Below are 20,905 nucleotides of genomic sequence, written 5' to 3'. Positions count from 1 at the left end.
CTCTAATCTTGGTCTGTAGTGGCAAAGCATAAAAATCAACAACAAAATGAGTAAATCAACATCCAGCAGAACACCGCCAGTAAGTCTACGAGCTAACTCACGCGCACGGGTGGGGTCGTCGACGTATTGCTTGCGGGTCTTAGTGAACGTCTTGGTGAACGACTTGTCTCCCGCCTTGGTGAGTCTATTTTTTGCTAGGCTTCGTAGGGCCTACATCACCAACAAACACACAGCACATCGCGCACATGAGTTCACCAACTATCCTCTCCTCAAACTGCAGTAACCATCTACCTCACGTCTCTTTTTCAAAGGTTTGGTACGATTGCGCTGCATCACAACGATGGGAATGATGCCGAGAGCCAGCACGGCCACGAGGCCCACCCAGTTCGCCAGAGAGTCCTCCACGCCTTCCTCCGCGAAGCGAGCAGCCTCATCGAAGTTCCTACACAACTACAGTCAATACTCCCAACATGAAGTAATTCGAATCCACTGCTTTATCCACGTACTCGAAGCCCTGGTCATCGGCAATTCCATACACGTCGTATTTTTCACGACGTTCTGGGTCTGACAGCACGCGATACGCTGTTGCAGCAATAAAACACAGGAATCAGCACGAAGTCCTCGATGCATCATAATTATCGAGATCCGCCGCACCGTTGGTGATCTTAACGAACTCCTCCTTCATGGCCTCGCGTGTCTCCTCCGTTTGTTTATCCGGGTGGTACTTGAGCGACATTTTGCGGTAGCTGTAAACAGATCAAGTACATTGGAGTTACAGATTCGTTGGAATATCCCTGACTCAAAGCATTCTTTCTCCACTGCTACGCACGCGCGCTTCATTTGGGACGCAGTAGCGGATGACGAGACGCCTAGAAGCTCGTATAGGTCTTGCCCGAGCGCCACTGCGGTGCACAGAAGCAGACACAGCGCACCCAAGAACAAGCGTTTCCCCATCGTATTTCGTTGTCAAATGCCGAGATACGCGGCAGCCAGAGCAGCTCAATGCCAGTTTTTAACCAGTGATACATTTGCTTCTCTATTTTCAGCCAATAACTGAATGAGTCTTCATTGGCAGTTATTGGGGTGGATTGACACGGATGACCTCGGTGGGAGTTACCACCAGGTCGAGCATTTTATCATGCGCAGCTAACGGCACTTGCTCAATGAGTTGCGGCGTCAGACAAAGACCCTGCAATTACAATTATCAATGTGCTGTGCCAAGTTTTCTAGCGGAAATCCGATTGCAACAACACGTACAATGGTTGTGGGTGGTGGGTGTCCTATGGCGTTGTAGTGTTCCGTTAGCCGTCGCAGGAACGAGTCTACAGCAGCAACAAGACGCACTGAGCAGCAACTTCTTACAGCTTAGTATAACTTGCAGCAGAAGACTCACCGTAGTAACCCTTGCCATGGCCCAGGCGCCCTCCTTGGCGATCGAAGGCCACTCCTGGCAGCAGCACGAGCTCCAGCTCGTCGCCTTGCACTGCATCGTCACGCGGCGTGCCGGTGTCCGACAGCAGAGGAGGATCTGGAATCTGCCACTTGTCCTGCACAGTTTCCAGTCCATTACAGTCCGATCAGATCACTGAATAGTCTTCTACTAGGAGTAGGAGTCCTACAGACGAGCAGTAGTCGATCCGACCTTGGGGAAGCATCGGATGTCATCCATCGACGTAGCCTGCAGCATCATCAAGTCTTCGGCTGATCGCCCCGTGATTTTGGGCACGAAAACCTTTTTGCCTCCTGCGAAAGCGGCCTCCAGAAGCTTGGACGTGGCTGCCTCCTTGGGCATCTCCAGGTACACACTGATGCCGCGGGCTCGAGCGAACTCCGGCAAGGCGCATATCTTCTCGGCCAACAGGCGGCTCTGCTCCGTCACCTCGCTATCCGGCAGCGCCTTGAGAGTTGCTCCAATGCGGCGCCGCAGTTCCTTCTTCAGTGACGCGGCCATGTCCTCGACACTGCTCGAGGGTGCTATGCTACTGCTCGACGACATCCTTGAAACGTTTTAGTCCAGATCTAAATAGTTTATTTAGGAATTTGTAGGGATTTTTATCTAGCCTTTAGTGAAGCGGGCTTTTATTCAGTGCATCCGTTATTTCTATCAGCGGCAGAGAACAAACCCTTTGAAACTGATCTGATTTGATTGTTAAACCTTATAAATAAAGGTTTACTGAGCCAAAATTAGGAAAGTGATGTCTTAGAAAGACAACTTCTAAATATGATGGCTACAATCAGGTTTCACGGATTCTTCAATTTCGAGCGAAGAGGTGCACAACCCAAAGTTGGCCCCAACGTAGGCCAGCATTACGTTTCTTGCACTGCCCCAGCACGGAAGAGGAAGTCTATATGAACCGCCTTGACTACAGGCTGGAGAGGGCCTTGTCCTCAAGCTCAGCGCTAGACGACGAAGCACCATACTCCAGTACGTCTTCGCCGCGCCTCTGCTGTTTTGCTCTTAATCTCTAATATCAAATACATATGTTTGGTGTGAACTTATCCGTGAACCCTATTTGTCATAACGAACAGGTCGAGGTTCTGAATGTTTTGACATGGATATGGATGAGGAGGAGGCTCTGCGAAAGGCTGCACGGGCTGGTATTCAACTGCTCGAAGCCAACAAGGCATTGAACGAGGAGGTCTTGGCGCTGCGCGAGCAAGTGGCGGTGCTGGAGCACGAGCGACCGAAGCTACGCGCGCATTTAGAGTTGCGCGAGCAGGAGCTGGCCAATGTGATGGAGAATAGGAAGAATCTGCTCATGGAGGCCAGTGCGCTGCACAACGAGCTCAAGGCCAAGTCGGCACTCGTGACGGATCTATTAGAGAAGGAGGATCTGCTCAAGCAACAAGTGGCAGATGCCGAGGCTGCCAAGTCGGTGGCGGAGAACCACATTAGTGTCTTGCAGTTGGAGCTGGAGCAGCTCAGAATGGACACAGCCAAGAATGAAGCTGCAGAGCAGAATTACACTGTGGCGAACCCTGCAGCAACATACGACTCGAACCAGGCCAGTGTCTTTACGTACACGGACTACGAGGAACTGCAACAGCGACTGCACATCACGTCGGAGGAGAACGAAGCGCACACTTTGGAAGTCAAGAGTCTTCGGAAAGAGGTCGAAGCTCTGCGCCGCAAGGTGACCAAGCTACCAGAGTGTGTTGCTCACATCGAGCGCCTTGAGAAGCGTAATGAGAAGCTGCAAAGTGCCAATGATACGCTGCGTGAAGAGCGCATGGAAGAGCAAGCCGTACTGGACAGTCTCCGCTCAATGAACTTGGTGTATAAGAAGATCGCCGAGTCGCGTTCATTTGCAGCTGACTGCACGTGCTCCCAGCAACCGGAAGAGGCAGATCCGCAGACTTTGGGTGTCACTGTGCGTGACGTGCTCATTGACACGAACATGAAGCTTGAAGCCGAGCTACGCGAGTTGCGAGCCACCATGGACTTGCCGAATAGTCTGTCTGAGAATGCTGAAGAAGAGGTGTTGGAACAGGCACTTAAGCGCGTGGCCAGTAACAGCAGCAATGGGTCGGCGGCTTCGGACGCCAGCAGCAGCAGCGGTGAGTCGGTGGAGTCGGTGAATGAACGCCTTAGTCGCAAGTTGCAGATCGTCACCGAGAAATATAACTTATCCAAGGAAATGCTGCGTCACACCAAGGTGCAATGGTGTGCTGCAGTCGCGTCACAGAAGGCACTGGAGGAATGCAACAAGTCAGCTCAAGACGAGATTTCTCGACTCACACACCAGCTTGACTACCACATTGCAGCTCTCGCTGATGCGGATGTCGATGATAAAGAGAAACAGATTAGAGCACTTGTGGATGACGAAGACAGTAGCAAGTGGGCTGAGGAGACGGCGCCGTTCCCAGCGCCACCAGGAGACCTCAATTCGCCACTAATCAGACGTTTCCTGGATCAATGGACCACTGACAAATTGAAAGTCATGGCGCTTACTGATTGGCTGCACAACTCGATTCGAGGCACTGGTCGAGCGACACCCCTGCGGCTTGTGAACTTAACGAGCGAAATAGCTGCGGGTTTCACGCAGTTGCTGGTCCCCATTATGCGTGAGCGACACGGCATTTCCGTGAGCATTTACCGCCGTGATAGCGTGCACGTATTGTCAGACCTAGTGCTACAGACCAACCACCCCAGCGTGACGATGCAGTCTTACTCCACAGCCGCATCCAACGACAAAAAAGTCTTGCTGACGCATCCTCATGATCCGGAAGAAAGTAGTGAACCCGAGCTGGACTCTGCGTCATGCCGCACGCGAGGGAGCTCTGGCGATAGCGTATTGCTCAAAGGTGAGACGCAGTTCCTGTACGGCTGAGTTGACCAAGAATCAGCTGGATTCTGGCAAATATGAGCACAAGCTCACAACTTCCGGTGTATTATTGTGGCGGCTCACCATTTGCTCTATCCGAAAGACTCCAGTGGACTTACACATGTGTGTAGCGCTCCTCGAAGTCCCATGTCGGAACTTTACTCTAAATTCGTGTCTTCACTTCCCATGTGTGTTGCTCAACCTGAAATGTCGATGTTGAAGTTGTTCAGACTGGAGCTTCTAGTTTTAAAGGGTGATGATCTCTCCGATAGAGTATGGCATCAAATACGCATCCGTTTCAGGCGTAACGAGGTGGAGCATATCGCCGCCACTGCACGATTCATCGATCTCACCAACGCGAACGAGTGATCTGGCCCCATCATCGTAGCGCATAGTGATATACCATATCGGAAAGCCCACAAATTTAGGCATCCGAACTGCCTGCTGAACGTAACGTAGGTTCATCTGATGAAGAGGTTTCAAATGTGGGATACTACAGAGATTCTTGAGCCACGTGAAGCCTGTACGTTACAGTCTTCATTTTGACATAGCACAACACGTGTGGAAAGCCGCAGAGAGCGACGCTTGGGTGAAGCTAAATCACCGTGTTTCGACTCCCGTTCATCACTCCCGAATTCTCCGTCGAGCTCAGAAGCGAGGTCTTACTTCGCCGCTTGATCTCAAGGGACACTCTTCGCCTACCCGTACAGCACAAACCATCGTCAATCCGACAGAATGCTCACTGACAAGCAGCCAAAGTCGACGTTCAGCAGCCCGAGCTCGAACGGCCCAGCACCGCGCTGGAATGGCGACAGCAATGACGTGTCGGCGCTCTTCCCGGTCAACTTCTTGGAGCCCACGACGCCCGAGACGTTTCTAGAGCTGGATCCCGCCGGCTTCTTCACACACAATAGCAACAGCAGCGCAAGCAAAGGAACTTGCATGTCTGCCGGATTCGTCAGGACGTCTTCGTCTCAACCTGCTGTGAACGGCTGCTGGCTGGAGCCGTCGCGCGAACCATGCACGGACGAGATTCCGTGGTCAGACTTGGTATTCTGGCTGGGCAATGCGTCAACGGGCGAGGTGGTGTGCTCGTGCGCCCAGTGCACGCGGCGAGTTATGCGGGGATACAACGCGAATCTTCTGCGCCAGCAGCGCTACTCGCCGTATCAGCAGCAACAACTACAACAGCAGCAGAGGCGGCGAGTCTCGTCACGAGTGCCAGTGATCAACATGCCACGCATCGAGGGCGTCAACTGAAGTGTGCTACGACGCCGCCATCAATTCGTTTATAAGTTAAATATGCTGTACCCCCCGCGAGGGTTTTTGAATGCCACGTTGAAGTTTTCACAATTGTCGACGAATCCGCTGAAGTAGCAGTTCCTTTAATTTACAGTTGCAGTCCTGCTGGGGTATGATGCATGTACACGTAGCATGAAGCACTGTAGACTTCTGCATCGCTTTGGCAAAGTGTTTGCTAAGCAGCATTGGGAGGGACTTCACCATGGACTCCGAGTCGGAGACTGATCTTTTCCGAGGCTTCAACACTGAAGAATGCGCAAAGCGGCGACCAATGACGTGATGAAAAGGGGTAGGCGAGGGAATCAAGTCAGAAAAGAGACACGGTAGCTTCGACGTAGAAGTTGCAAATGAATGGCGGATATTCGTCGCTCGACAGCGAATCTACAGTACATCTGCGATACTAAATCGCCGACGTTGAAGTCGATTTGACAATGGTCTCCTTCTACGCGAGAACGCTCTGCTTCCAAGTCCGAAGACGGCTTCCTGAGATCCGCTGCACAGGGTGCGCCCAGCTGCACTGCTTTTTTTTCAGGAAGTTTGGCAATAGAGTGCAAGAACAGGCTGTTGAAGTCCCAGCTCTCTGCCAAGTCTGCTTCGCTTGAGGCATTCGACAGCGCTCCCGCGCATTTTGACGCAAGAAACCACACACCAGAAGCACCCCACCACTCTGTGGTGGTGGCACTGCCGTGCGTGGCGGTCGAGCGGGCACAGATCCCCATCGTCGGCGCTGATCGCGTTTCTAGGTGGTCCTCAAGTCAACACAAGCAAAAATGGGTGGAGACCAGAATCTTGCCGTGCGATTGGCCAAAAACCACGGGAAAAAGAACTGTCTCAAAGCGGGCGCTTCAAGGTCGCACATAGACGGGGTTTTCTTCTCTTCAACAAGAAGATTCTCCAGCGGCGAGGTGTCTCCATTTTGAACAAGAGGGGTCGAAATTAGGAGCGCTAGTCACCGATCAAAAATTTCCGCCTGAGGGCGGCATACCCCACGCAGCAGCCAATGCTTCTCGAAAACGAGAACTTTGGCACCACAGACGCTTCTTTTTTGTTGAAGTTGCCAGGAGTCAGAGCCGGGGATCTTCTGCTCTCTCCGGACCAATCACACGGATTAATGGTGTTGAAGTGAAAGATCCGGACCACTCACTAACTTTGCACCTGTAGTCATCAATACCCTATATAATATGCTGTACATTCACCAAACCTTCAGTCTACACACCTCTAATATATATTTTACCCGCGTTTGCCGATGTAGGTAAGTTTCTCAGTATTGAAGATTTCGTCAATTGACGACCAGCACGACGACGATTGGATGAAAATCGTCTGGTTGATTCAAGGGGGAGAAATGTCGGACGCGTTTCCAGCCGGTGGCCACTTCGAGGTTCACATCGCAATTCGGATCACTCAAGTCAAGAGCCCACGCCGCCTTCGTATCAGACAGGCAGCGTTATTCATATACATCACTGCAAATTCCCATGGACATGCGTTCGTTGATCCACCAGGGCTCGTCCCCTAGCAGCAGCAGCAGCAGCAGCAACAGCAGCAGCTCTGCCTCTGCTTCTAGCTCCAGCTCCACTGCCAGCGCACCCATCAGCAGTAGCTTCCCCACCTCCTCGACGCTACCTGTACCTTCATTCCCGGCCATGCGGCCACAGCCGACGATTTTCCAGCGCGCCGCAGTTGCCCAGGCACCGACGCTGGCCCCGCTCCGCTTCATCATCCCAAGCTCCCGCACGACCAACAGCTTCGGGGCAGGTCTCACGGCCTCCATCCCGTCCGCCCAACCCACTAGCCAACCTCTGTATAGCACAATAAGCGAGCCCGAGCGCGAGCCGCAGCCGCAACACTCGATGCTGTACCCGCAGGACCGCTTTACTATCAAGACGGAGCAGCAGCAGCTCTCCCCCACAACCGACAGTATGCTCGAGGATCCCAGCCAGCCCAAGAAGATCACACCTAAGCGCACACGTACTCCAAAGCTCTCCAATCGCTCCACCAAGAGCAAAGCTCGCCCAGGTCTTCGCAAGGGCAAGTGGACAGAAGAGGAAAGTCGATACGCTGCCCAACTCACCAACTACTTCAAGGAGGGTCTTCTGCCTATCGAGAGAGGCACAATGCTGCGTCTCTATCTGTCGCAGAAGCTCAATTGTGAGCCTATGCGTATCACCAAGAAGTTCACGGGCGGAGAGTGCATCGGCAAGCAAGTCTTCCGTCCATGCAGCCCCACTCCGGAGTCCCGAGTGAGGATCATGCAGGCACAGCTCGAACTAGTGGCACTCGAGGCAGCCTTCATCAAGAGACTCAAAGAGAACCGGGAGGACCCTCCCATCCAGACGGACGAGTTCGACGTGCGCTCCACATCGTCTGGCAACAGGTCACGACCTGTACCGCTCAAGCCCCGCATGTACCAGGATGGTGATGGGAACAAGGAGGGCGATGAGGATGACGCCAATGCCGTGGGATTACTGCTCGACTTTTTCTACAAGGCCAATCGGAACGAGAAGAAGGGAAGCAAGGACGCTTCTGCGATTAAGGAGGAGGACTCTTGTTCAAGTAAGAACCCCGAGAAGAAGGAAGAAGCAGTAGAAGAAGAGGAACAAATCAAGAAGGAACCCGTAGAGACCTCTGCGCCGACTTCACCCAGCGCCACCGCAACCAACAGCGAGAACGACACAGCGATCAACTCACCGACAAAGCGATTGCGCGCTCTCTCGGTCAGCTGCGTAGACCCTGCAGCGGCCAAGCGCTCTCGTATCGGCTCCTTCTCCACCGTCACGGCTGCATAGACTTCAGTCGGACACCGAGGGAGAGAGCTTTAGGATAGTCATTAGATGCTACTTCAAAGAAGTAGGAAATTTTTAGCCATTTTGTCTAGCTTTTCATGTCACCACACAAGAAGATGAGAACCTTATGAACTCCCAAAGTCCGCCTTTGCATCTATGTAGTTTACTCGTTTTCGCGCCTTGGCTGAGCGAGGGAGCCCGAAATCGCGACAAGTGTAAAGGAACAACGCTGCAACAAGCACTTGGCAAAGTGCTCAGCTGCTGAAAATGATAAGGAGACGCGTCTTACACGTGTCGCTCTCACGTTGAAGGTGTCGATCAGCGGGAAGTGCTGGTTGAAGTGAACTGCAAGCAGGATGTGTTTGTGTACCTATCCTACCGCGCGGATTTGCTGCATGAATCGTATGCTAACCGGCTCCGTCACATTTTCCACGATGTTGCGTATGGCGGCTGGCAAAGGCGCATATAAAATACGAGTTTGGAGTATGATTCAATCTTAAATCAAGTTCTTCACAGTACGAAGTTCACACATGTCTGGCAATGTGTTACGTTAACCTGGCAGTTTACTAAACGTCTTCGCAGTGCCAAACTCGCCTAGACGCTTGATAGTCCGTTACTGCTCTTTACATGACCACCAAGTTACGTGGAGGTGTGGACACACTTGTGCGTATTCAACAAAGTCAATCATTGAAAATCATGATTTTTTTTAAGGAGGCACCAAAGTTTGCATTTGAGAGAGCTTTTCAAGGGCAAATCAACACAACACCAGTCGATCTCGCTAGTCGCAATCTCTTTCATACTCCTGTCTATCCGTCTACATGATGTTGCAGCGCGAGGCCAGTCCACCAGCACCAGACGCAGCCTGTTGCTGCTGCGCCGCCACGTCGCCCATCTTGACTGCAAATGCGTGGATCTTGCCGTACACAGCGGCGATCATCGCAGGGCAGCGAGGGTGGTGGACGACCGTGAGGATCATAGCGTGTAGCGAGCGGAAGGCTTCTTGCAACTGCGGCGAGATCATGTAGCGCACACGCAGGACCTGCCAGTACAGTACGAGCAGCAGGAAGTTGCGCGACGGCGTGAGCATCTCCAGGATCAGCGCAACGCCAATGGCCACATCAATATTGGCCGCCACCTGTGGCATACGCGTGTACAGCTTGGCCCACTTGGCACGCGTGGCCAGTGCCGGGAAGCTCGGATCACTGATGATAAGCGCCGTGAGAGGCACCAATGCCTTGCTGGTCACTAGCGTCACAACGGGAGACTCGGCCAGTCCAAGAATCTGCAATAGCGACTGCAAATAGGCGAAGTAGTGCACCATTTCCAACAGGAACACAGGCATCATTGCCATTCCGTGTGGAGCCGAAACCCAGAACACAAGGCAGAAGAAGAAAACCTGAGCAGCGGGATCCAGCAGCAGACGCTGTGCGTAGGCGGCGTTCCATTTGGGGACACCGTGCGTGAAGGCCAAGTAGCTGGAGTGGTTAACCAGTGCCAGCTTGAAGAAGTTGGAGTAGGCGGCGTAACTGGACAGCAGCATGGGGATCCAAAAGTTGACGAAGCAGAGCAGCATCAGACTGCGCAGGATGAACTGGTACAACTGGAACATGTTGCGCTTGTTGCCAACCAGAAATCCCTTCAAGTTGACTGCTGGGGCTGGTGTAGACGTCGAAGAAGATGCGCTTTGGGACGAGCCGGATCTCTGGGTCACTAGCTTGGCTTCCACGGCACGGAGTCCTTCGAGCAGCCCCGCGTTGGATGCCTCATGACTCAGTCCGTCTTTGTAGGCCCTATAGGCATCGGCGTAGCGTCCCAGGGCGTACAGTGCAGAGCCGCGACGTGAGTATCCCTTGGCCCAGTTTGGCTTGAGTGCGATGCATTGGTCTGCGTCTTTGAGTGCTTCGTCGGCCTTGTTGAGCTTGAGTTGCGCTGCCGAGCGATTGCTGTAAAAGACGTGCGCGTTTGGGTCGGAGGGGGCGACGGCCAGCGCCTCGGAGAAGCAGGCCACGGCGTCCGAGTACAGTCCTGCGGCAAAGGCGCGGTTGCCGCGGGTTTTCGCTTGCTCGGCAGCCATTTTATCGAGGAGTTAAAAATGAAATGACAGATCCAGATTGCTCGAAAAGTTGACATAAGGATAGACAGACAGACTTGTATTGAACGACTTGACATAATGTTTGGAAGATTTGAAAAATTATTGGGTATTAAAGGGTAAACGTTGTGATCATCACTCTTCGGGTCGATCATGACCACCATTCTGCGGCTTTACCCCCAAAGAGGGTTTGTTCATAGTGAGCGATGATCTTCGCAATGGAGGCTCAGACCTCAACAGCGGCCATACGTCGAACCCACGGGTCAGCGCCGAGCTCGCGCAACTAGCTGCCACCTCTTCCATCTTCTTTTGTGAGCACCGAACCACGACAGTCCAAGCTATCCGGTGTCTCATGAATTCCAGCGGACTTAATCACGGCTTCCATGGAATTTGCACGGGGGCCGGTAAGGGTTCGCCTCCGACTTGGGTCTGAGCATACTCAATAACCCGAACAAAGCCATCAGCAGCGTTCATCCACGTAGAGATCAGCGACGGGAGAGTTTTTTTTTCACCTGTTTCCTAGTCATATTTGTCGTTTTTGCCTCGTTAATGACTAATAGCAGAATATGATCAAAGAGTGTTCCTCTCCGTTATTTTTCAGGACGTCATCCAGGCGGAAAGTTGCCTTTTCGGACATCGTTGGCTGTAATTGGTTCTTGTGAGGCTTGTTGTCAAGACGGTAACTGGAAAATATGAGAGAAGACACGGCAGACCGGCACGTTTATATTTTGTTTTCAAACCGAACCTGGCCTCATTTACCAAAACATTGGAATTGTTTGCTTTCATAGGAACGTAATGCAAAGAAAAAGCAACTTTTCAAAGAAACTTTGGCATGTGCTCTCTAGTGGATGTCTGAAATATGTCTAGTACCAGGACGTCCTTCTTCTCACTGATTCCTTCAAAACGTATAATTCTGGCTGTCATGGCGCTTGCAAATTGACGTTCCTTCTCGTTCCAAAGGCGGAGCTGGTTCTGCCACTACATCTAGCAAATTCTTTCACACTAAGCAAGAATCGCAAAATAATAGTAAGCTTCGTCGTGGCAATAAATCATGTTGTTTCTTACCAGTAGTACTTACGGGATGTGGTGGTTGCGCTTGAAGCAGATCTTCTACTTGCTTCGAGAGTTGTATCTGTGTCGCCAGGTTTTTTCGTAGCTCGACATTCTGTTGCTCCGCCTTGCGGCGCGCTCGAAATTGCTGCATTGCAATGTTGCGCCATACTGCCGCTTCAGCTGTAATATCACTACCATGTTCAGGAACATTCTTACGATTCCTGTCGTTTTCATCGACAACTGGATTTCTCACAACTTCTTCGTTCTCGAGGTAATTCGCGTGGGTGCCGAATCGAGGGGAGCGTGGGCTTCTCAGAGTTTCAAGATGGTTTTCCATCTTCTGAACAACCAAACGGAGCTGTATCAATTGTTCGCGCATACGGATGCGGCCGCCACCGCTGCTTTGACTTGTTGGGGCCATCGCCTCTGTACTGCCCGTTTCGGTTTGTACACGAAGGGGAGATCTTGTTAGCTGGTGGTTCACATTTGGAATTTCATCTTGGTTGTCGTGGAGTTGTTCAGGTGCAATAGGCTTGTGTTCCTGAAGCATTGTCGTCGCTGTAGGAACACGTGAGCTGTTCAATCCGTTGTGTGAGAAGGCGGCATGAACAGCTTCAATTGCGGTCTTGAGCAGATCGTCCGCAGCAGCTTTTTCATCTGGTATCTCTTGAGCGACACGAGGCGACTCTGGAGCAGCAGCCCCAAGCCGATTGACGTCGATACTGTCGAGGATTGCCAATGCCTCAGCGAGAAGTTCATCATTGTCGACAATGTCGAAATTCAGTGGTTCCATGCTGGTTGTCTGACGACCAATTGAAGGTTAATCGAAGAATGAAAGCAGCAGTCATGTTCGTCAAGGAATATCATGTTGTTTGTCTACGAACGAATAGCTGACGAATAGGACGCGATCAACTGGTCATCGTAGTGTCGCTTGCTCGAGAAGCGGAACATTCATTCTACAGTTTCTTCGTTCGAGTATAATGCATATATCAACGCGACCCTCAAAAATAAGATGAAGCATCCATTTCAATGGTAGACCGACTACTTTGCGTTTAGATTGCGTATACTTCGTGTTCACTTGTGACAGGCATCGACGAAGGTAGTGAGACGTTTTCGCTTTGTACTTGTCAAATGAACTGAAGTGGATTCTCAATCAGATACAAAGTAACTTCACTCGTGGTGGATTGACTACACGTGACGAAGAAGCAAGTCTAGTTCATTTCCGACCTTACCTGAAGTGTAATCTGTACCCACCGTACCTTCAACTCTGAGATACTACTGAACTAACATGTAAAGTCACAGCCAAGATAGTCCAGACAAGGGTGTCGATAACCATTTGTGCTTCCTCCCCCTCCCCTTATGGGTCATCAGCAAGAGATTGCCTTAGCGAGACAGCGTCAAGTTAGTACTATGAATCCTTTTAGAACATTCGAAACTTGCACTTACAGAATGCGCTTGCTGGTCCTGTAGTAACTTCTTCACTTGCTCTGACAATTGAATACTGGCCCACAAGTTCTCTCGAAGTTGTGCGTTATGCACTTCAGCCTTGCGACGAGCTCGAAATTGCTCCATTGCGATGCTTCTCCACACAGTGTTCACCTTCGCTTGCTTTTCACTCCTTGCCATGATCGATTGGTTGTCGTCGCACGAATCAAAATGCAACGATTCAGGAGGATTCTTCAACGTTTCAAGATGATTCTCCATTTTCTTCACCACCGCGCGGAGTTGAATTAACTGCTCACGAATGCGAAAGCGGCCGCGACTTCGCCCACGAATTGTTGGCGACCGTTTCTCAATGGTATCCGGCTCAAGTTGTTCGTTAACAGCGAGTGCACCTTGGCCTTGGGTTCCAGAAAAACTCGATTTCTCTTCTCGTTCACGCTCAGGAGCTGTCATCGATACAAAAGACTCCGAGTCGACTTGGGACAGTCTCTCGATCGAAGCTGTGTCTTCAGGTAACAGGACAAGGTAGTCATTATCGAAGCTGTTGAGGATTGTGATGATTTCGCTCATGAATTCTTCATCGTCGATAATGAAAGCAGACGGATCCATCGAAACAAGGCCTCCACAGGAAATCGAACAATGAGACCGAGCACCCTGATGACCGTTAAGCTTGCTGATGACGTTTTGAAGCTCACTCTCGGATCTCGTAGCATACCATAGAGGATCTTCGGACACAAGTTGGGTGAGTAATCAATGCTGTCCTGCATGTGATGATACGAAGTTAGTGGTGCAGTTCCAACGTTGAATTCAATCTTTACCTTTCTGGTACTTCAGCAAGAAGTCAGGGTGTTAGTTCTACCTCTTCCAGCTGTGACGGGCGCCTCTACATGGACCGTGATTCATATAGGGCGGCATGTGTGTACAGTTACCGGCCGAAGTGACTGAGTCAGTCATAACGACCTGTGGTCATCTGCAACGTGGGTTTACCATTAGAATCGGAAGATGATATCGACTACACACTACTAAGCACACCTTTTTCTTTTATAAACATGCCACGTCACCCTGGAACATCGTCTTCTCGCTAGGCTGTAAATTCTGGAATAAGATTTTTTATAGAAACGAATTTTTAGGCAACCAAGGGTTTCAAAACAAATAGGCCACCTTTCATTTCCCTTTTCAAAATATGCAGCATCGAGGAGAGGTTGAACTGGGCGATGCCCAGTGAAGAGGATGTTGCATATGACGAGAATCTTCTGCTGATAGTTGCGACCAAGGCGAAGATTGCAGACTCCAGTATACCTGCGCGCAGAGTGCAGCTCTTCCTGGTAAAGATAACGGACGGCAAGATGAAGGCCCTGATGTAGACGATTGAAGGAAGGGAACTTTCACCCCCAAACGAGAGGAACATAATTTGGGTACGACCCTCGCCAAAAGGACTCTCTTGGTATCGAACAAGCGGGATTTCTGGCGATACATCTACTTCGAAGGTTGCGAAGTCGAAATCAGCTGAACTTTGCCAACAACTATCCAATAAGGCTACTTTAATCAACGGCCAACGTGCTGGAATTGCGCTGTGCCATCACGCCTTGGGGAATGTCCGGTGTAGATCCTTCTTCAGGATCCGTGGCGATGCAGCCTCAGCGTTGCTCCTCCACTTGAAGGTGAATTTCCCGACAATGTTTGTTGAGTCAATCCACGTGCGCAATTTGATCAGCAGATACAAGTGCATAGATGTTCGATCCGCAACTAACGTCGTTTCCGACCACTTATCTACCGAGTAAATTCTGACAATCGACTTCCAAAGATCCAGCTAAATCGAGGAACTAAAATCCCCAGATCCCCGATAGTTCGTGAACTTGCTGCGGCTCTGGTTCGTTGTCTGACGTCAAGATCGCATCTAATACCCTGTTTTATTCTTAAAAAATATTCGAAGGTACTAAAAGTGACTGAGTCAGTCATAACGACCTGTGGTCATCTGCAACTTGAGTTTACCATGGAACGAAAGAGACGATACCGCCAACACCTTTTCAATTCATTTTCCTTGCGTACAAACGTGACAAAGGCATTGGTCGACCTGTTACGCATGACGGGAGGTAGATGTCCTCCTACACACTGAATTCGAATTGCTTAAATCTAATCGGAGTCATCAGAGGAGTCAATCACGATCACGTCCCACGCGTGTGCAGCAGGCTGTTCGTCCTCAGCTTCAACTGCACCTTTGACTTTGGTCGGTTTGGAGTTCTCTCGCTTAATTTTCGCGGCGGCAGCAACAGGACGTCGCACTGATCTCGTAATCTTAAGCCTCGAAGACGAAGCTGGTCGCGCACTCTTTTCCTCTTCCTCGCTGTCATCACCATCGTCGTTCTCGAGGTCGATCACATCGGCATCATCTGAGGGGTTCTCCTCTTCATCATTGCTGTTCGTTGCCTTTTTTGTCTCCTTCTCACGGTTGCTTTCAACACTTGAGCGTTTCGTTGCAGCCTCAATCTCGTCCCGCTTAATCTGCTCCGCCCAGACCGCTCGCACGCGTGGGGAAAAATACGGATCCTCCAGCTGCATCAGCGTCGTCTCCTCGGCTGGTGTCAACTCTACCCGTTGCGCATTAGACTTGACCGAGGTGGACTCTCCATCCTTTTCCAGTTGTTGTTTCTCGATAATCTGCCGCAGACGCACTGACGGAACAAAGTGCGGGTCTTCTTCTCGCATGCCACGAATATCCCGAATGCGTCGTCTAGTTTCTCCTTCCAAGTTCCCACCAGATCGTGACCTATGCTTGATATCAACGGGAGCCTCCTTTGCGTCGTCATTGCTCAAGTCAACGTATCCATCATTCCGATACGTGCGAGCCTTGACGATCAAGTTACGACAAGCAAGAGCGAGCGCCGTCACGTAATTTTCCACCCAGCTGGAGCTAGGGAACGAACTCGTCTTGTTCGCCGAGCTGAACAGCGGCAGTTTCCAAACTGAGGCCAAGTGCTCGTCCAGTCCGTAACACTCAACACCTTGTAGCAGCAGAATGTCGTGTCTTGGACTACTCCACCACACGGGATACTCTGTAGACCCCGACTGAGCCCTGACTACACGAGTAACCACCTCCACAAGCTGAGCGGGTGGCAGAACAAGGATCTGCGTCCGCAGCAGGCGGAACAGGTCCACACGGTGCAACAAGCGTCGACACTGTGTGGTTGTAAGCAGCCAAAAGCCTCGTTTGCCGCCCAAAATCGAGTTCTCTTCGCTGAGCTCACTGTTACTCATCCCATCAACGACGGGATGAAGTCGCTGACGACACACGCGCTCCAAGTCTAGCGCTTCAGCGAGTAGTTCCTCCAACGGATAGCGCCCAATTTCCAGCTGGCTATCCTGCAAAAAGTAGCGCCATTTCTCGTTGCGTTCGCGCTTGTCTCGACACGTACTGATATCCGGAATACCGTACGAGAAGACGAGCTTCGCGAACTGATTGTGACGTAAGCTGTGGAATGATGTGCTTGCGTGCTGACGCGATTGTTGCGCACGCTGCAGCTCGCGTTCACGTAGCAGTTGCTGCTGCTTTTCGTGTTGCCGCTGATACTTTGCAGCCGTAACATTCAACGCTGTAGCGATCCATGTCGGTGGAGTTGGAACAGGAGTTGCCTTCACGGCAGTCCACAAGTGTAGCAGTACCTTTATACGTCGATTGAGAATCGCTAGAGAAGGCCACTCGCCGATCGGGTATCGCTTCGCGCGCTCTCCAAATATTGTCGTCGAATCCACCATTCGGCTTGGAAGAGTTCGTCCCTTGATCCATCCCTCGCGATACACGTACAATAGGAGCATAACGTCGTCCACACGAGAAATCCACCACGGGGCTACTGGCTCATGAGAGTTGACAGATGCTAGCGATCGGAGGATCTTCATTGCCTGCTTGCGCTCAATCTTGTCCTTTGCGGCAGCTGCGTCAGTCTTCTCCTTCGTGGCATCCTGTTGCGTTTTCAGTGCTTCCGATTGAGCACCACCAGAAGAAGAATCGTCCTTCGTCTCATCCTCGGCTTTATCTGAAGATGATTTACGCTCACTATTCGCAGCAGCAGCGCTTTTGTCATCCATTTCGCCGCTTGAAGGTGGCGAATCCATCGCTTCCGTGTCGTCCTTATTGCTGGTGACATCCGATACAGAGGCTGCAGTACCGCTATCCGACGAGGAGGTAGGTTTAGCCGCAGACGGTGTCGCAGCTGTATCCTCTTCGCTAGCAGCACTTGGCGAAGACTTGGACTCGTCAGGTTCTGCTGGAGAAGATTTCTTACCCTCCGACTTGGTCACCGCCTCACTTGTTTCTGCAGCAGCGGGCTTCTCTTCCAGACTTCGGTCTGTCGCACCAGAACCTTCCTCGTCCTTGTTCACGTCCTTGGTGTCTGTAGCCGCAGAATCTACCTCGCCCTTGCTCGTGTCCTTATTTTCACTACTTTCTGCTGCGATCACCTGTTCAGAACGATCCTCTGCAGCCTCTTTAGGCTTCTCTTCGACAGCTGCAGATTTCTCTATCTCCTCGACAAAACCCACATCAGCAGGTTCAGGAACTGTGCCGGACTCAATCATTCTATGAGCCTCAGCTTCGTCTCCAATCTTTTGAAGGTCCTTGATCAAACTGACAAGAGGAGGCACTTGCACAAACTTGAGTCGCACAAACTCGCTAAGCTTGAACATCGTGTCGATCTGTTGCAACTTCGTGCGGAACCCACGCGCTTCTCGACTCTTAAAGTCCGTAGTCCACAGTCGTGGTGGTACTGCCACAGCCAGCAGATTCGCAACCCTCATATCCTTCAGCATAGGCGTAAGGAAGCGGTAGCGACGGAGTGAGCTGTTCAGTTCATGAGCATATCTCTCAATAGGTGACGCATTCGCCAGAACTTGCGGAGGGGCTGTTGTTGACACGATATACACTCGACTAGGCTCCAGATCCAGTCCAATACGCGGGAAGGCTGCCATCGCTGTCGTCACGCGCACCATGCCAGTGATATAGTCTTGAACGAACTTGATCAACTCCTTGTCTGAATACGGTTGCAACCTCGGAGCATGACGCTTCATGTCATCCCATCGTCCGTATCCGAAAGTTCCAAGAAGTTCAGATATGCGATCAACTTGGTAGTGGATCGGCAGCGCTGGTGTCTTCGAACGCTTCCGTTTCCCATTGGAAGCTATGCCAGACAAATCGTCCTTAGCCAACGCTATGTCGCTCGAATCATCATCATCGTCGTCGTCATCAGAGATGACAAATTCTTCGTCTTTTTGACGACCAAGTTCCCGGAATAATTTCTTTTGCGCCGACGAAGCTTCATCTCCGCTATCCATCATGAAAGCCTTATCGTCTTCAGTTAAATACGACTTGACTTTGCGACGACAGCGTCTCTTTTGCAGAGGTGAAGGCTCCACTTTCTTCTGTTCCTCGACTCCATTGAGACCAATGACCTTCGTCCAGAAATTGGGATCGTCAATGTCTACCTCCTCGTCTGGATTCGTCGAGCTCACGAAAGTCGCCTTTGAGAACGAAGACATGGCGTTCTTCTTCTCGTTTCCATTGACATCTCGAGTCGGGTCGTGCACGATCGTTGTACTTCGGCTGAGAATTTGATCGATGCTCTCCTCACCGAATTTCTTGCTGGCCGCTTCAGCTTCACTATCCTGCTCCTTGAACATTTCGTACGCGCCATGCTTGAGCAAGTTCTCAATCTCCTCCTTGGACATTCGATCGTTGGTCTTGGTCTTCTTCGCCGTGCCCTTCAGCTTCGCTACAGGGTCGTCATTTTTTATTCCTCCTAGCACTGCTTGATCCAGTCCGAGCTTCAATGACGCCTTGTGGAACATGTGCAACTCGTACGTTTTCGCTGTGAGCAGACGATAAATCTTGACGCTCTTCTTCTGACCAATACGATGACAACGCGCTTGCGCCTGAAGATCGTTCTGCGGATTCCAGTCGCTATCGTAAATAATTACAGTATCAGCCGCTGTCAGGTTAATACCCACACCACCAGCACGTGTACTTAGCAGCATGATGAACGAATTACTGTCCTCACGACAGAATCGATCGATCGCTGACTGTCTCTCGTTGCCCGTGATATTGCCGTCGATACGCTCACAGTTGTAGCGACGCAGCGCCAGATAATCCTGAATGATGTCCAGCATGATTTTGAACTGTGAGAAGATCAGAACGCGATGGCCAGTCTCCTTCAGACGCGGCAGCAACTTGTCCAGCAGAACCAACTTGCCCGAAGTGTCCACAAGGCTCTCACTGATTTGGCGTTGAATCTCTTCTTTGGACACATTTGGTTGCTTCGCCAATCGCTTGACCTCGCGCTCTTCCACACCTTTTACGAGGAAAGGATGGTTGCAGCACTTTCGGAGCTCCATCAGAACATTCATTAAACTGGGAGTGTCGCCCTTCCTGCCGCCTCTCGAAAGAAACTCTGTATTCTTCTCGTAGATAGCACGGTAGTATTGCTTTTGAAGCACAGTGAGCTCCACTTCGATAATCGTTTCCTCCTTCGGAGCAAGCGACTTCTCCACATCCTCCTTCATTCGTCGAAGCAAGTACGGCTTTAACTCCGAGTGCAAGCGTTCGACCTGTGCAGAATCGGTCAGCTCTCCAAAGCTCTCGAGAAAACTCTCCTTCGAAGCAAACTTCTTGGTGTCCAGAAAATTCAACAGCACCCAAAGTTCCTCCACATTGTTCTGCAGCGGCGTACCAGTCAGCAATAGCATGCTCTCATACGTAAACCTAGTGTGCAGGATGTTAGACAGCTTGGAATTCCGGTTCTTGAGACGATGCGCCTCGTCCACAACCATCAGCTGCCAGTTGATCTGAGCCAACTTGTACAAATCCGTAGCAGAAGCCATCTCATACGTGGTAATCAGCACGTCAAAGCGGTAGCAGTTGCGCTTGGGTTGCGGTACAGTTCGTTTTCCATTAATGACGTTCTTCCCAGTCAGCTCATCAGCACGCAATAGCTCGTCCTCCGACATGAAAAACTCGTAATTCTGCAAAACATTTCGTGCTGCAGCAGATCCATGATAAACGACGGCATTGAGATTGGTCCAGCTGTCGAACTCGCGCTGCCAGTGACCCAACGTCGAAAGTGGCGCGACGATGATGAACGGCTGCGGTGAGCGCTCTACAACTGCGAGATGGTTGATGTACATCACCGTTTGCACGGTTTTACCTAGACCCATTTCATCTGCGAGCATCGAGTTACGTTTCTGGTACCAGTTGAAAAGCATCCAGTTCACGCCAGTGAGCTGATAGTCACGCAGTTGGAAGGTTTGCTCCTTTTTGCACGGCGGAGGGGACTCAGCGGTATACCCTCTAAAGTTCTTGCGCTTACTCTGCGGCAAGTGTTTGGCGAGGGCAATCTTCTTGAAACGCTTCCCAGCTCTCATAATACGATCGTTATATTGCTGCACAGCTGCGTCATCGCCGACGTCATCTTCCCGCTCCCACGTGATCTCATCATAGGGAAGAGCCTTCCACTTCACCAGGAAATACAGGAAATTGCTCTCACCGTCCACAGTATCATCAGGAGCAAAGTCATCGAGAGGCTTGTCTCGAATTTCTAGAATGCGATCGACGCTTCGAAATTCCGGGTTGAAATACTCGTCTCCTTGTACATCCGGAGAGTACAAAGAACGGAGTTCTTTCTCGCGGAAGCGTTGGATTTTACCCTTCGCGTTCTTGTCTGTCTCCAGCAGCTCGTCTTCTGTTTGCCAGCTGGTATGGAGATACGACAGCGTCTTCCACTTGACCAAGAAACGTTCCTCGCCAGCATCTTCAACCTCATCGTCATCAATGCTAACCTTCGGTTCCGACGGTGCCTCGGTTGTGGTAGCAGTAGAGCTTTCGCCGTCTTTCTTCTCCTGCCCTTCTTTTTTCTCCTCCTGCTTCTCCT

General features: G+C 51.1%; 10 protein-coding genes across 10 annotated transcripts; 4 read left to right on the top strand and 6 right to left on the bottom strand.

The window, feature by feature from the left end:
• Nucleotides 1–184: 184 nt before the first annotated feature.
• On the bottom strand, nucleotides 185–954 carry PPTG_16400 (hypothetical protein; the record flags this gene model as incomplete). The annotated part of the gene is made up of 5 exons (XM_008913925.1): nucleotides 185–210; nucleotides 297–442; nucleotides 507–582; nucleotides 655–746; nucleotides 830–954. 5 exons carry the CDS (start codon nucleotides 952–954, stop codon nucleotides 185–187), a joined length of 465 nt encoding a protein of 154 aa, XP_008912173.1.
• Nucleotides 955–1,075: 121 nt separating this feature from the next.
• Nucleotides 1,076–1,996, bottom strand: PPTG_16399 (5-formyltetrahydrofolate cyclo-ligase; the record flags this gene model as incomplete). Its single annotated transcript, XM_008913924.1, has 4 exons — nucleotides 1,076–1,189; nucleotides 1,258–1,322; nucleotides 1,394–1,547; nucleotides 1,643–1,996. The coding sequence occupies 4 exons, from the start codon at nucleotides 1,994–1,996 to the stop codon at nucleotides 1,076–1,078; spliced, it is 687 nt and encodes a 228-aa protein (XP_008912172.1).
• Nucleotides 1,997–2,552: 556 nt separating this feature from the next.
• PPTG_16398 (hypothetical protein) lies at nucleotides 2,553–4,331 on the top strand (the record flags this gene model as incomplete). Its single annotated transcript, XM_008913923.1, has 1 exon — nucleotides 2,553–4,331. The coding sequence occupies one exon, from the start codon at nucleotides 2,553–2,555 to the stop codon at nucleotides 4,329–4,331; it is 1,779 nt and encodes a 592-aa protein (XP_008912171.1).
• A 729-nt stretch (nucleotides 4,332–5,060) lies between these two features.
• PPTG_16397 (hypothetical protein) lies at nucleotides 5,061–5,585 on the top strand (the record flags this gene model as incomplete). The annotated part of the gene is made up of 1 exon (XM_008913922.1): nucleotides 5,061–5,585. The coding sequence occupies one exon, from the start codon at nucleotides 5,061–5,063 to the stop codon at nucleotides 5,583–5,585; it is 525 nt and encodes a 174-aa protein (XP_008912170.1).
• Nucleotides 5,586–6,905: 1,320 nt separating this feature from the next.
• Nucleotides 6,906–8,560, top strand: PPTG_16396 (hypothetical protein). Its single transcript, XM_008913921.1, has one exon. It carries the CDS (start codon nucleotides 7,100–7,102, stop codon nucleotides 8,408–8,410), a length of 1,311 nt encoding a protein of 436 aa, XP_008912169.1. The 5' UTR covers nucleotides 6,906–7,099; the 3' UTR covers nucleotides 8,411–8,560.
• Nucleotides 8,561–9,003: 443 nt separating this feature from the next.
• PPTG_16395 (hypothetical protein) lies at nucleotides 9,004–10,502 on the bottom strand. Its single transcript, XM_008913920.1, has one exon. It carries the CDS (start codon nucleotides 10,479–10,481, stop codon nucleotides 9,222–9,224), a length of 1,260 nt encoding a protein of 419 aa, XP_008912168.1. The 5' UTR covers nucleotides 10,482–10,502; the 3' UTR covers nucleotides 9,004–9,221.
• A 744-nt stretch (nucleotides 10,503–11,246) lies between these two features.
• On the bottom strand, nucleotides 11,247–12,544 carry PPTG_16394 (hypothetical protein). The gene has a single exon (XM_008913919.1). It carries the CDS (start codon nucleotides 12,340–12,342, stop codon nucleotides 11,494–11,496), a length of 849 nt encoding a protein of 282 aa, XP_008912167.1. The 5' UTR covers nucleotides 12,343–12,544; the 3' UTR covers nucleotides 11,247–11,493.
• A 119-nt stretch (nucleotides 12,545–12,663) lies between these two features.
• On the bottom strand, nucleotides 12,664–13,951 carry PPTG_16393 (hypothetical protein). Its single transcript, XM_008913918.1, has 2 exons — nucleotides 12,996–13,951; nucleotides 12,664–12,931 (listed from the first exon to the last, which is right to left on the bottom strand). The coding sequence occupies exons 1-2, from the start codon at nucleotides 13,599–13,601 to the stop codon at nucleotides 12,917–12,919; spliced, it is 621 nt and encodes a 206-aa protein (XP_008912166.1). The 5' UTR covers nucleotides 13,602–13,951; the 3' UTR covers nucleotides 12,664–12,916.
• A 255-nt stretch (nucleotides 13,952–14,206) lies between these two features.
• PPTG_23916 (hypothetical protein) lies at nucleotides 14,207–14,356 on the top strand (the record flags this gene model as incomplete). The annotated part of the gene is made up of 1 exon (XM_008913917.1): nucleotides 14,207–14,356. The coding sequence occupies one exon, from the start codon at nucleotides 14,207–14,209 to the stop codon at nucleotides 14,354–14,356; it is 150 nt and encodes a 49-aa protein (XP_008912165.1).
• A 49-nt stretch (nucleotides 14,357–14,405) lies between these two features.
• On the bottom strand, nucleotides 14,406–20,905 carry PPTG_16392 (hypothetical protein; the record flags this gene model as incomplete). The annotated part of the gene is made up of 1 exon (XM_008913916.1): nucleotides 14,406–20,905. A coding segment is annotated over one exon (5,780 nt), but the record flags the coding sequence as incomplete, so codon positions are not given.

Source organism: Phytophthora parasitica (genome assembly GCF_000247585.1).
Source record: "Phytophthora parasitica INRA-310 unplaced genomic scaffold supercont2.57, whole genome shotgun sequence".
Lineage (NCBI taxonomy): Eukaryota > Oomycota > Peronosporomycetes > Peronosporales > Peronosporaceae > Phytophthora > Phytophthora nicotianae.
This window is presented reverse-complemented; position numbering and strand designations above follow the sequence as displayed.